General features: G+C 35.0%; 1 protein-coding gene across 1 annotated transcript in view; it reads right to left on the bottom strand.

Moving 5' to 3' along the window:
• Lipj (lipase family member J) overlaps positions 1-14,010 on the bottom strand; it is a 47,896-nt gene that overhangs the window by 21,398 nt on the left and 12,488 nt on the right. The window contains 6 exon segments of the mRNA XM_076834094.1: positions 7,407-7,553; positions 7,930-8,066; positions 9,062-9,171; positions 9,703-9,898; positions 12,103-12,223; positions 12,911-13,026. Of these exon segments, the coding sequence (XP_076690209.1) occupies positions 7,407-7,553; positions 7,930-8,066; positions 9,062-9,171; positions 9,703-9,898; positions 12,103-12,223; positions 12,911-13,026 (827 nt within the window).

The following is a 14,010-nucleotide window of genomic DNA, read 5'->3' as shown; positions in this document are numbered from 1 at the left end:
TCACACTTCATGTGTGTGTGGGGGGGTATAATTGTATTTGTCAATCAGATCTGAATAAAACTGAAAAAATAAAAATATTTGAAAAAGAAATTATTTGGTTTTGTCTCCATTGTAATCAGGTGCTTGGAACTGGCAAGAGAAAAGTTCTGACAGAACAATTTTCTTTCTTTATTAAATTATTTATTTATTCTCATTTGTTATACATTATGGCAGAATGCAATTCATTTTATGTTACACACATAGAGCACAATTTCAAGTCACTGGTTTTATAGAAAGTATTCTCACTCCATTTGTGTCCTTCATACATGTACTTAGGGGAATAATGTCTAACTCATTACATTGTCTTTCCTACCTCTTTGCCCCTCCTTTCCCCTCCCTCCCCTTTGCCCTATCTAAAGTTCCTCCATTCCTCCCATGCTCCCCTGCCATCACCATTATGAGTCAGCATCGTCATATCAAAGAGAACATTCCACCTTTGGTTTTTCGAGATTGGCTTACTTCACTTAGCATAATATTCTCCAACTCCATCCATTTACCTGAAAATGCCAAGATTTTATTCTCTTTTAATGCAGAGTAATGTTCCATTGTGAATATATACCAAAGTTTCCCTATCCATTCATCTACTGAAGGGCATCTAGGTTGGTTCCACAATTTAGCTATTGTGAATTGTGCTGCTATGAACATTAATATGCCTGTGTTCCTATAGTATGCTGATTTTAAGTCCTTTGGGTATGAACTGAGGAGTGGGATAGCTGAGTCAAATGGTGGTTCTATTCCAAGTTTTCTAAGGAATCTTCATACTGCTTTTCACATTGGCTGCACCAATTTGCAGTCCCATCAGCAATGTATGAGTGTGTCTTTTCCCCCACATCCTCACCAACACTTACTGTTGTTTATATTCTTGATAGCTGCCATTCTGACTGGAGTGAGGCAAAATCTTAAGAGTAGTTTTAATTTGCAATTCTCTAATTGCTAGAGATGTTAATATTTTTTAATGTTTGTTGATTGATTGTAGAACCTCTTCTGAGAATTGTCTGTTCAGTTCCTTGGCCCATTTATTGATTGGGTTATTTGGGTTTTTGGGGTTTTTTTGGTGTTAAGGTTTTTGAGTGCTGTATATATCCTAGAGATTAGTGCTCTATCTGATTTGCTTGTGGTAAATATTTGTTCCCATTCTATAGGCTCTCTATTCATTGCACTGATTGTTTCTTTTTGCTGAGAAGAAGCTTTTTAGTTTGAATCCATCCCATTTATTGATTCTTGATTTTAATTCTTGCACCATAGAAGTCTTATTAAGGAAGTTGGGGCCTAATCCATCATGATGGAGATTTGGGCCTACTTTTTCTTCTATTAGCTGCAGGGTCTCTGGTCTAATTCCTAGGTCTTTGATCCACTTTGAGTTGTGTTTTGTGGATGGTGAGAGATAGAGGTTTAATTTCATTTTGTTACATATAGTTTCCAGTTTTCCTAGCACAGTTTGTTGAAGAGGCTATCAGGTATATATATATCAAATCATCATATTTCACACTTCGTGTGTGTGTGTGTGTGTGTGTGTGTGTGTGTGTGTGTGTAATTTCCTCTAATGTACATTTTTGGCACCTTTGTCTAATATAAGATAACTGTAATTATGTTGATTAGACTCTGTGTCCTCTATTCTGAACCATTGATCTAAATGTTTATTTTGGGGCCAATACCATGCTGTTTTTGTTACTATTGCTCTGTAATATAGTTTAAGGTCTGGAATAGTAATCCCACCAGCTTTGCTCTTCTTGCTAAGGACTGCTTTGGCTATTCTGAGTCTCTTATTTATCTGGATGAATTTCATGACTGCTTTTTCTATTTCTATGAGGAATGTCATTGGGATTTTGATTGGAATCGCATTGAATCTGCATAGTGATTTTGGTAGTATGGCCATTTTGACAATATTAATTCTGCCTATCCAAGAACAAGGTAGATCTTTCCATCTTCTAAAGTCTTTTTTAATTTCTTTCTTTAGCATATTGTAGATTTCATTGTAAAGTTCTCTCACCTCTTTCATTAAGTTTATTCCCAAGTTTGATTTTTTTTAGGGTATTGTAAATGGGGTGGTTTTCCTAGTTTCTCTTTCAGAGGATTTGTCCCTGATATACAGAAATGCCTTTGATTTATGGGTGTTGATTTTATATCCAGCTACTTTGCTGAATGCATTTATTAGTTCTAGAAGATTTCTGGTGGAACTTTTGGGTCTTTTAGGTATAGAATCATATAGTCTGCAAATGGTGATAATTTGAATTCTTATTTTCCTATCCGTATCCTTTTAACTTCTTTCATCCTGACAGAACAATTTTTATTATTTTTTATTTGTTCTAATTAGTTATACATGACAGTGGGATGAATTTTGACACATCATACATAAATGGAATATAACTTCTCATTCTTCTGACTGTGCATTATGTATGGGTAATGTAATCACATATGTACATATGGTAATAATGTCCAATTCACTCTACTATTATTCCTACTTGTATACATCTTCCCCTCCCTTCATTCCCCTCTGCCTAATGCAAAGTATCTCTATTTTTACCTATCCCATTTATTATGAATTAGCTTCCACATATCAGAGAAACATTCAGCCTTTGGTTTTGGGGGATTGGCTTTATTTCGCTAACTATGATATTCTCCAGATCCATCCATTTACTGGAAAATGCCATAATTACATTGTTATTTAAGGCTAATATTTCATTGTGTATATAGATCACATTTTCTTTATCCATTTATCTGTTGAAGGGCATTTAGGTTGGTTCCATAGTTTGGCTATTGTGAACTGAGCTGCTTTAAACATTAATGTGGCTGTGTCCCTGTAGTATACTGATTTTAAGACCTCTGGGTATAAGCTGAGGAGGGGGATAGCTGGGTCCAATGGTGGTTCCATTTCAAGTTTCTGGAGGAGTCTCCATACTGCTTTCCACATTTGTTGCACCAATTTGCAGTCCCACCAGCAATGTATGAGTGTACTTTTTAATTTCACATACTTGCCAACATTTATTGCTGCTTGTATTCTTGATAATTGCCATTCTGACTGGAGTGAAATGAAATCTTAGAGTTTTTTTGATTTGCATTTCTGTAATTGCTAGAGATGTTGAACATTTTTTCATATATTTGTTAATCAATTTTATTTATTCTTCTGTGAAGTGTCTGTTCAGTTTCTTGACCCATTTATTGACTGGGTTATTGGGGGGGTGGTGTTAAATTTTTGAGTTCTTTATATACCCTGGAGATTGAAGCTCTGAGGTGAATGTGGTAAAGATTTTCTCCCATTCTGTACACTCTCTCTTCACTTTATTATTTTCTATGCTGAGAAGATTTGTAGTTTGAATCCATCACATTCATTGTATCTTGATTATATTCTTGTGCTTTAGGAGTCTTATTGAGGAAGTCAGTTCCTAAGCTGACATGGTGGAGGGTTGGGCCTACATTTTCTTCTTGTAGGCACAGAGTCTGTGGTCTAATTCTTCGGGCATCGATCCACTTTGAGTTGAGTTTGGTATAGGGCGAGAGATTGAGGTTCAATTTTATTCTACTATAGATGGATTTCTGATTTTCCAGCACCATTTGTTCAAGAGGCTATCTTTTCTCCAATGCATGTTTTTGGTGCCTTTGTCTAGTATGAGATAACTATAGTTATGTTACCTTTGGTGTGCATATCTGTTTTGGTGTCAGTACCATGCTGTTTTTGTTACTATGGCTCTATAGTATTGTTTAAGGTGTGGTATTGTAATGTGTCCTACTTCACTCTTCTTGTTAAGGATTGCTTTGGCTATTCTTGGTCTCTTAAGGAATCTTAAGCTCTTTTCCAAGTGAATTTAATGATTGCTTGCTTTTTCTAGTCCTAGGAAGAATGTGATTAGGATTTTAATAGAAATTGCATTAAATCTGTATAACTCTTGGTAGTATGGCCATTTTAACAATTCTTATTATTAATAATATTAATATAATTAATATTAATTCTTCATATCCAAGAGCATGAGAGATCTTCCCATCTTCTAAGGTCTTCTTTAATTTCTTTCTTTAGTGTTCAGTAGTTTTCATTGTATAGGTCTTTCACCTCTTTGTTAGATCGATTCTCATGTATTTTATTTTATTTTTGGGGCTATTGTTAATGGGGTAGTTTTCCAAATTTCTCTTTCACTGCATTCATCACTGACATATAAGAATACATTTCATTTATGGATGTTGGTTTTATATTCTGCTACATTGCTGAATTCATTTATGAGTTCTAGAAGTTTTCTGGTGGAATTTTTTGGGTCTTTTAAATGTAGAATCATGTCATCAGCAAATAGTGACAGTTTTAGTTCTTCTTTTCCTATTTATATCCCTTTAGTGTCTCTTGTCTAATTGCTCTGGCTAGAGTTTCCAGAACTATGTTGAATAGAAGTGGTGATAGAGGGCATTCTTGTCTTGTTTCAGTTTTTAGAGGGAATGCTTCCAACTTTTCTCCATTTAGAATAATGTTGGCCTTGGATTTTAGCATAGAAGGCTTTGAAAATGTGGAGGTATGTTTCTACTATCCCTAGTTTTCCAAGTATTGTGAACATGAAAGGATACTGTATTTTGTCAAATGCTTTTTTCCTGACAGAACAATTTAAAGTGGCCTAAACAGAATTTTTCTTAACAGAAACATTCTAGAATTTAAACTCTTGGGTTTTTATTGTGTCCTCTAATTTTTAAATTATTCTCTATGTTTGAAATAAACTTCACTGTAATGTTTGGTTTCCAGGATGATACATCCCAGATATACCTTCCATCATGGACCATTACTATTTACATTAATATAGGTCAGAGCTTACTGCCCAGTTCACCTTTCTAATGCTTATCCTTGAACAATCCAAGATGTCCACCAGAGTCTTAGAAAGCTAAGAAGGAATCTATCCCTACAAAGGAACCCAAATTATAATCATACACCCTTAATTACTGCACTCAGGAATCTTAAAAGCTCACTTTTCTTATAAGAGTTAGTTGTTTGGGGGATGGGGCAGGGGATTGGTAAACTATTATCAAAGACTTATAACAATTGGGCAAAGTAAAAATTCTGGGTTTTTTTTTGGGGGGTGGTGTGGGTGGGTACCAGGGATTGAACTCAGGAGCCCTCAATCACTGAGCCACATCCCCAGCCCAATTTTGTATTTTATTTAGAGGCAGGGTCTCATTGTTTAGTGCCCCACCATTGCTGAGGCAGTTTTATACTCATGATCCTCCTGCCTCAGCCTCCTGAGCCACCAGGATTACAGATGTGAGCCATCATGCCCAGCATAAAAATTCGGTTTTTGATGATACATTTTCCGGGTTATATTTGTGAGAGTTTTCACAATCTGTTCTTTAAATCATGGCTTGCTGTCAAATCTCCTTGGTTGGTTTCCCATATCAGTGACATTGGGCTGACTCCACTCACTGCCTCTTTACAAGCTACAAGATTCTCTTTGGGTTTTTCATGTTGACCCCAGGAAAGAAATTACAAAACATCTCCTATTTTTCTTGCATATCTTGACAGGCTCAAGAGGACCAGTTCAAGATTAACTACACTATAACTCTTACTATTCTTGCTCTATATGTGTGAAGTTTGTTCATTTCTAGATACAGTTCCAGAAAACTTAGGATGCAGCTGTATTATACTCTATAACACTATCAACTTCTGTCTCAGAAGGGGCATGCACAAATTTGAAGGCTAAAAATCCTGAGTATAGGCTTCTCAATAATTCACAGAAAAATAGTTCTGAGGTGCAACTGTGGGAGGCCATCCTCGCATGTGATTTGAGTTACCTCCCTGGCTGGGTGAGAGGTGATTAGACACAGCTGTGTTAGAGCTTTCCCCACCCTTTAGCAGGTCAGAGGGCTTGTCTGTGCAGAGGTGTGTCTGGCCACTGCCCCGAAGACCCAATCGTTGCCCCTGACCTTGGGATGCTGCCCCCCTTAACCTTCATTGGATGGGATTTTCCCCGTAAGTTTTTGTTCCCCAATAAAAGTCCACTCCCTGGCATGTTCTCTCTCTCTGCCTAGTCTCTTCTATAAACCTTGCTACTGCATTAGGTGGCTGGAGGCAGGAGCTAGGAGGAGCTGTCCGGGAGCTGGTATTAAAGGTAATTAGAGTCTTGTCTCTTTAATTTAAAACTCCCTAGCAATTACTCATGAATCGAACCTTCTTTCATGAAGCCAGCGCTGGTCAGGTGGCAGATGCAACAATATAACTTCTTAAACTATAGCACTGGTCAAATATAATACCCCAAAATACCAAATGAATGGATAAGGCAAGCAAGAATAAGAATTATATTTATTATTTTTCCAAGCTCTTCATAGTAGGTACATAATAATGGTACATAATAATGGTAGATAGAAGAATATGAGAGAAGTTATGAAAGTCATTCTGTTGATCTTCTATGGTGCAAAGCACATTTTTCACACCTTCATCAGCTAAAGGGACAAGAACTGACTTCATCTTTTATATTGTAAAACATTTTATTTTGTATTTCTGTAATTGTATATATAGCTTTCTAAGACTCGGATAAGACATTCTTGAGATCGAATCATATTAATATGACCTTGTACTATAAACATGTATTTGAGAATTAAGAGAGTACCTCTATTTTTTTGACTGTGTGAATAGGTTCTCATTAAGAAGTCCTTAAAAGTCCTCAATAAAAGAACCAACCCCCTTTCAAATGCCACAATTACTTCTACCAAATCAGGATTTTTAATTTAATATCATGAAAATGTCTGGGAGAGAATGCCTGCCACTCCAAAAGTATTGATGAATGTTAGAAGCTTAAAGATAATTAGCAGGTGCTAATTTCATTCATGAAAAGATCAACAGGGAAGTGGAAGACTATATAAGAGGAGGAGTTATAGAAAATAGGTAAATAGAGGAGAGCCTAAATATTAAAAGTCTCAGGAAATTGGGGCTGGGGATGTGGCTCAAGTGGTAGCGCGCTCGCCTGGCATGTGTGCGGCCTGGGTTTGATCCTCAGCACCACATACAAACAAAGATGTTGTGTCCGCCGATAACTAAAAAATAAATATTAAAAATTTTCTCTCTCTCTCTCTCTCTCTTCCTCCCTCTCTTCACTCTCTCTTTAAAAAAAAAAAAGTCTCAGGAAATTAATGCCCAGTTGTAAAAGCTACTAAGTTACCCATCATAGCAGTTGCTCTCTAGTCTTCACTGAGAGCAAGACAAATATGTAAGCAAAATAATCCCATCACGCTAATGCAAATTAATTACATAATATCCAAATAGTTATAAAATCAGATAGGCTAAGACTCTAACTACTAGTATGCATAGATTAATCACGAAAGGACACACAAAGGCTCAACAATAAGGACCCGGAGCTCCTTTCCAAAACTAGCAAAAATATATTTTAAATACAGCTTGTTCTCACCATATTTATATTGTTTGTATCATATCCAAATATCATATACCAGGTCCTGAAACAAATCTTATTAAAAACTGGTAACGGACACAACTTTGAACCAACAAATACATTAAATGAAGTTTTAGGTAAGAAGTCTTCATGGCCAGATAAAGTCTGTAAAACAAACTTACTTTATTCACATTTGAAAGACCACAATATTTATTAAAAATGATATGGTGAGTTCCTATATACACAAAGAAATTATCTTACAGTAGTTTAAAAAATTTTAATTAAAGAAAACACTTTCTTTAATTAAAGAAGCAGTGTTTAAAGATTGTTTCACCACTGGGTTTCCTCTCACAATAAAATGTCTAAAGGTATAACAAGTAATATTCTATTCCTTTATAGAAGCAAAGGCAAAAATCCAATATAAATGAAACAAAAACCCAATTCATACATGTGACTATGCATAATCAAGACTTCTTATTTTGAAGCACAGAATCATCATCACTTTGGGTTATCTACAATACAAAAGAAAGGCAGAACATACCTTGATTATTGACCTTAATTTGTGTACCATTTTATTTAGAGGGCATTTTGTGTGTTTAATTGAAAAAACTGGTGCTAAGGCAAAAAATATTTTTATCCTTTCAGCTATCTTTGGTATTGTAGAAAATGTTATGAAAGCTGAAAGGAAATATGACATAAATTAGCAAGATATTATGAAGCAGTTACTAGTGGCATGTAAAAATGACAGCATAAAAAGTAATAGTGGATTCAAAAATGGCCTCTGAACAATTCATTTCTTAATTCACTTTACCATTTTTTGATCATCGAGCATGTGACATTATATTAATCACAGCATATTGTTAATAACTAGAGTTTTGAAGTAATCATGAAGGATGATTATTGGATATGAAAGGAAAAAAAACAGAATGATGAGGCCTGGAAGAAAGAAATAGAAAGGAAAGTCATACAATGATGACTTTCTTCTCTTCCAAGATAAATCCTTCCCAGACACTGGCCACAGGCAGGGAGAAAGTGTCTCATGCAACCTAGAAGTGGCAATCTCTAGGAAACACTAATCTCTTTCAAGACAACTTCTCTCCAGGTGCTATCCACTAACCCCAGCTCAAGGACTCATATTCCTGAGTGCCCAGACTCTCATGCTCACTAAATCTCCCACAACCTATATAAACCCAGTACCCTCTATTATTTGGAGTCAGTCTCATTTTCCACCAGGAAAGTGGATTCCACAGTGTCACTTCATCCCTACTTCCCTATTCCTGTGTGAAACTTTGTTCCTGAATAAAAAAAACCTGAGTTGTGTTGTGAAGTTTGCATTTGTCCTGATATTTTTTGCTAACAATGATAATTTTGTAATAAAGCAGATTGCAACACTATAGTTTAAAACTCTAAAACAATTACATTGAATAAAATTAGTAACATGGAACATCTGTATAACTATCTATGATGTAAGTGGAATAAGTAAAATTTTCACAGAGATGAATCTTACACTTTGGGTGAGAGACTCAATAAATGTAAAAATGTTTTAATATTTACTTTTAATGCATTTTAAAACTCCTTAACTTTTTGTATAGAGAGTACTTAACATTAGTTTATATGTTATTGATTATTTCAAGTCATTGAAGGCAAAATAGCGATAATATTTCTTGTCATACCAATAGTAGTGTCCTGCTAATGGCCTACATAAAATATTTCCTGTTGTCCAGTTTGTTTCACAATGAAATCAATGGAAGCTAGAAGATTATATTTAGCCATCTCATCAAAACTACCCAAAAAAGAACAAGAAAAATAGCACTTTCTTCTGTTATATCAACATTTGGAGATAATGAATGGGTAAATGAATAAAGGCAATTTTCAAATCTCTTTGGGTATCATCAAGAAGATATGTAGTAAAATGTACCTACAGGATAGAGACTTTGGTGGGGAACCCAAAGTCAAGGAAATAAAACCAGAGGCAGTATTATAAAGAGGATGCTTGTATATTATAAATTCAGTGGACTAGACTAAACCCATGAGCTATTAAGTAGAAAAGTAGTTAAACTAAGAATGGGGTTGGTCAATAAGTTACTAAATAAGAAATAAAGGTTACTGCTGAAAAATGAGAAAAAAGTTCAAAATCAAACAAGCAGTCTAATTTTCAAGCTAAAATTTGCATAAAATTGTATGCTCTAAGGAAAGTTCTATATTGAGAAAAGAATCAGATCTATATTTTATTGTATTTTACTGAAAAGGAAATAAATATTCAGTATACTTTTCAAAAAAATGAAAGATTACTTCATCTTCATTTTATTTGTACCTGAAAGCCCAGAACTCTTTGGAATTTGTTTTTAGATATAGGTGCTTCCTAGACCAGGTACTTCCTCTGCTGTTCCCCATCCACACATCATAGCCAGCATCTGCCAGAATGAAACCCAGGCTGTTGGGAAGATTTGAAATCCAGCTGTTAGCAGATGTAAGTACACCATGTTGCAAATATACAACGAGTCTCCGAGCTAATGAGAAGAAAGCAAAAATTTTATTATTTTTTTTCTTTTTAAAAATGTTTTATTTATTAGTGCATTACAGTTACACATAAGAAAGTTGCTATATTGGGGATTGAACCCAGGGGCACTCTGACACTGAGCCACATAAATTTTCTTTTTAAGTTGTATAGTTTCTACATGAAAATCTCTTACCTGAAATATATGAAGGTTTCCAAGATTTATTTTTCATAAATGCAGTAAGGTCCTCCTTTAATCCTACCAAATAGTCAGAACTGTTTAATATAGTTCACTAACAGATTTCTTTCAAATAACAGTTTCAACCAAGTAAATAATTAGTTGATGTCCCACTTAAATATATAAATTTTAGGAAGAGAGAATAACCAAATGACTAATGGTAATTTGGGCACTTATACACATTTTATGTAATACATACCCAAGATATTTTACATGATTTCCTGCTTTATTTTTCATAAAACAATTTTATAATCACATTTTCCACAGGAATAATCAAAATTGGTATCATTATCACTGTAGCCACTGTTTTAATCCCCTGAGTTCCCAGAGCCCTAATCTGTACTAACACATTTTTAAAAAAAAATGACACCTTTTGAATAATATAGTTTTGGCTATAAGGGAGTCTCCACACTTAGGAGGTGGGAGATAATCCTATACTTTGACTAAGTGACACGAAGATAACAAAAGATCGACTCTCTTGCTTCAAGGTTAGATCACGTCTGATGCACTTCATGTTCTATACCAAGGATCCAGGTGGAAGCAAGACTCTTGCCACCACATCCTTATTCACCCCCTTCCTTTGCTCTTTGTCTTCTGCTTCCATCATTATCTTTGTTGTGTTTTTTTTTCCCAATTCCCCCCAAAATCATGTGCATCAAATCCCAGTCATGGGCTTTAGCGAACATTACCCAGCAGTTACCATGGACAGCGATTAAGAAGCAGACCCTTAAGGATGGGATTATGGAGTTGGATTACTTTCTGATTGATTAGCCATATGGATCTGATTGTAGGTGCAGTATTGAAAGAACCTTGCATGTTGTAGCATTCCAGTGGCTAGAATATTCATGAATAGTGAATTGGAATAAGATCCACAAAAGGGATGATTGGCTTTTACAGGATCTCTGATAGCTGAGACGAATAGGGAAAGTATAATTATGAGGTCTTTGGGTTTGGGTGGCTGTTGCTAAGTGCCAGTGGTGTTTTGAAGACAGAAAGTAACAGGGGCAAACAATCACCAATTCAAAGCAAAGTGTGAAAATCATATGGCCTCTGAGGCTATATCTAACTACCCTTATGTCTTATGGCCAAAAGGAAAACAGAGTTGAAAACCTTGGGCAGGACCTAATTGTGAGAATAGCAGAACTGCAGGAAGTTGAATTCTCATCTTACACAGTATGGTGGTAGAGCTCTCTCTCTCTCTCTCTCTCTCTCTCTCTCTCTCATATATATATATATATATATATATATATATATATATATATATATATATCCCTATATTCAGGGTTGAGATAAGGCAGAAGTAGGACCCTGAAACTTGAGATGAGGGAGGGTACCTGTGAAGGTCTTCATAAACTTGAATTCCACATTTCCCTGAACTCACCGGTTCCACAGAAGTGACCACTCAATTGAGGCATCTTTTTCTATTCCCATGCTCTGTTCTGTATGTAGACACTACAGCTATGATCAGATATAGATAGGGCAGTGCTTAGGGATGAGGTCTTGGTTTACCCCCATCAAACAAGCTATGTGGGAAGGTGGGGGATATAGAATGGATAGTGGAGTAGGTCATTTATAAGACTAATTATGATCTCAGTGTTTTTTCTAAGGATGGTCCATTGCTCCTTTCTATGTAGAGATTCCCCTCAGTCAAATAGGATTTGTCTCACCCAAAAGATTCCACCTCCCTCTAGTGGTAGCCTTTGGCAGGCAGTGATTAACTGACAGGGAAGTGCAAAAAGCTAGCTGCTTAATCTCAATGTGAGGGCACCTCTGTAGTGCTATTCATGAGCTCCACGAACTTCTCTGAACGCCCTAGACCCTGTGGAATCACATCCTTCCTTACCTGCTTCCACCACCCTTCCCTAATGTCCCTTAACAGTATTCCATTCCTTTGACAATAAATCATACATGTTCACTGAGAAGAAATAGAAAAGTTAAGAACTTCAGGCCTCAGTCACCAATCTATCTTCAACTGTTACCTGTAGCATTATTATTGTTTGTCTTCCCATAAGGAATTCTATACAGGCCAAGGATATAACCATCTTCCGTTACAACATTATATTCTTCATTGGGGTAGCCCCAGTAGGAAATGATTTGGCTCTGAATAATAAAAAAAAAAGCAAAACTTTTAGCAAAAAATTGTTAACTAATGGTTTAAATAGTTTGCCCTATCTAATCCATTATGTAATATGGAATTTTGGTATTCTATCTCAACCTCAGGTCTATGTGCTTTTCTCATTAATTCAGTGATTGATTTAGGCAACATATTTATGGAATGTCTATTAAGCACCAGTCTTAAGCCCTAGGGATTCAAGGATATATATATAAAAAAAATTTAAATCCCTCTCCTCAAAGAGTGAACCAGCAAGAAATACTCCACTATTTTGTTTTCTAACTTCTAGTCATTCATACATTTACCTAGCTGCTCATATACAATTTAAAAGTACATGTGTATCCCTAAATGTTTTCATGTCCAGGCGTATGTCTAATTTTGTATATATATATAACATAAGAATGTATAGAAGAGAGAATTTATATATCTTTTATGAAGGTATTAGTATATTATATATAGTTTCATCAAAGAGACAGACTAAGGCTGAAGGTGAAACCATAAACCTCAGCAGAGTAGATTCAAAATATTAGTTGACCCATATCAAAATACCTAAGTTCAGAGAGATATATTTGATTATCTATTAACTTAAAATCTATTAACTTAAAAACTCCAAAATTTGAAGAATAACATTCTCTGTTACTTTAGCAGTTTAGATTTATTTCCTAACAACTTACAATATTTGTATTTGCTTCAGGGTTCACAGCTTTTCGATTTCGAAAGATACCATGAGTACTTCCAAGAATAGGGATGAAATATATCACTGTGAAAAGGCACCACATTGGGGATTTACCTATGAAAGGGAAATATGAATATTAAAATATAATACAAAATATTCTCAAAATTGTAGCAAATAATATCATTTATAAAATTGCAGCAAATAATTATGTAGGTTAGAAAGCATCACCAGTTTCAGATGAGAAAATTGAGGCTCTGAAGAATTAGTAAAGTGCTTAAAGACATATAATGTATAATGAGCAGCAGTCAGTGTGTTAAGTTCCAACATCTATGCTTTTCAACTGTACTTGCTGTAGTATAAATTCTTGCCATGGAATCTCCATTATAATATTGTGCAGCACTACTCTAATAACTTTATCATATATTGCAAGTTAACTGATGTATGAATTAGATAGTATTATTCTCACCGGACTAATATTTATTTAAATATATCTACTTGGGGTTTTTTTTTCTTTTCTTTTGGAAGGGAGTAGGATGAAAGGGGAAGATTTGGAAACTTGGATAATTTTCATTAAATCTTCAGGGTCAGAGTCTGTTTTCTTTTTCAAAAAAAAAAAAAGAGCTTTGAGTCTACAAAATTCTAGGAAGCCATAACATTTAAATTCTTTCTAGGAAAATATAAATCATAGAGGCCACCACCCAGATTTTACTCCAAAAAGTGTGGCTTGAAGATTTCATGGATGTTGTACAACAAGCCAGACATTATGCCTGGAAGGACATTATACAGGAATTAAAAACTTTAAGCTTTATCACTCACTAGCTAGGTTACTTAAGGCAGGTTACTTAAGCTTTATGAACCTCATTTTTCCTACCTATAAAATGCAAATATTACTTTTCAGGGTTGTTACAAAACTTAACTTTGATAAATGTGACATGATACTTTACAAGCAAAATATCCATTACATCAAACCACTTACTACAGCAATTCAGAAGCATAATTTACATATACATAATTAACATATATTCTTATATATTTGTTAAGTTATTCTGGGGCAATATTTTCATAGCTTGGCACAAGTTATATAGATCTGAAAGTTTT

The sequence above is a fragment of the Callospermophilus lateralis genome, chromosome 15, assembly GCF_048772815.1.
Source record: "Callospermophilus lateralis isolate mCalLat2 chromosome 15, mCalLat2.hap1, whole genome shotgun sequence".
NCBI lineage: Eukaryota > Metazoa > Chordata > Mammalia > Rodentia > Sciuridae > Callospermophilus > Callospermophilus lateralis.
This window is presented reverse-complemented; position numbering and strand designations above follow the sequence as displayed.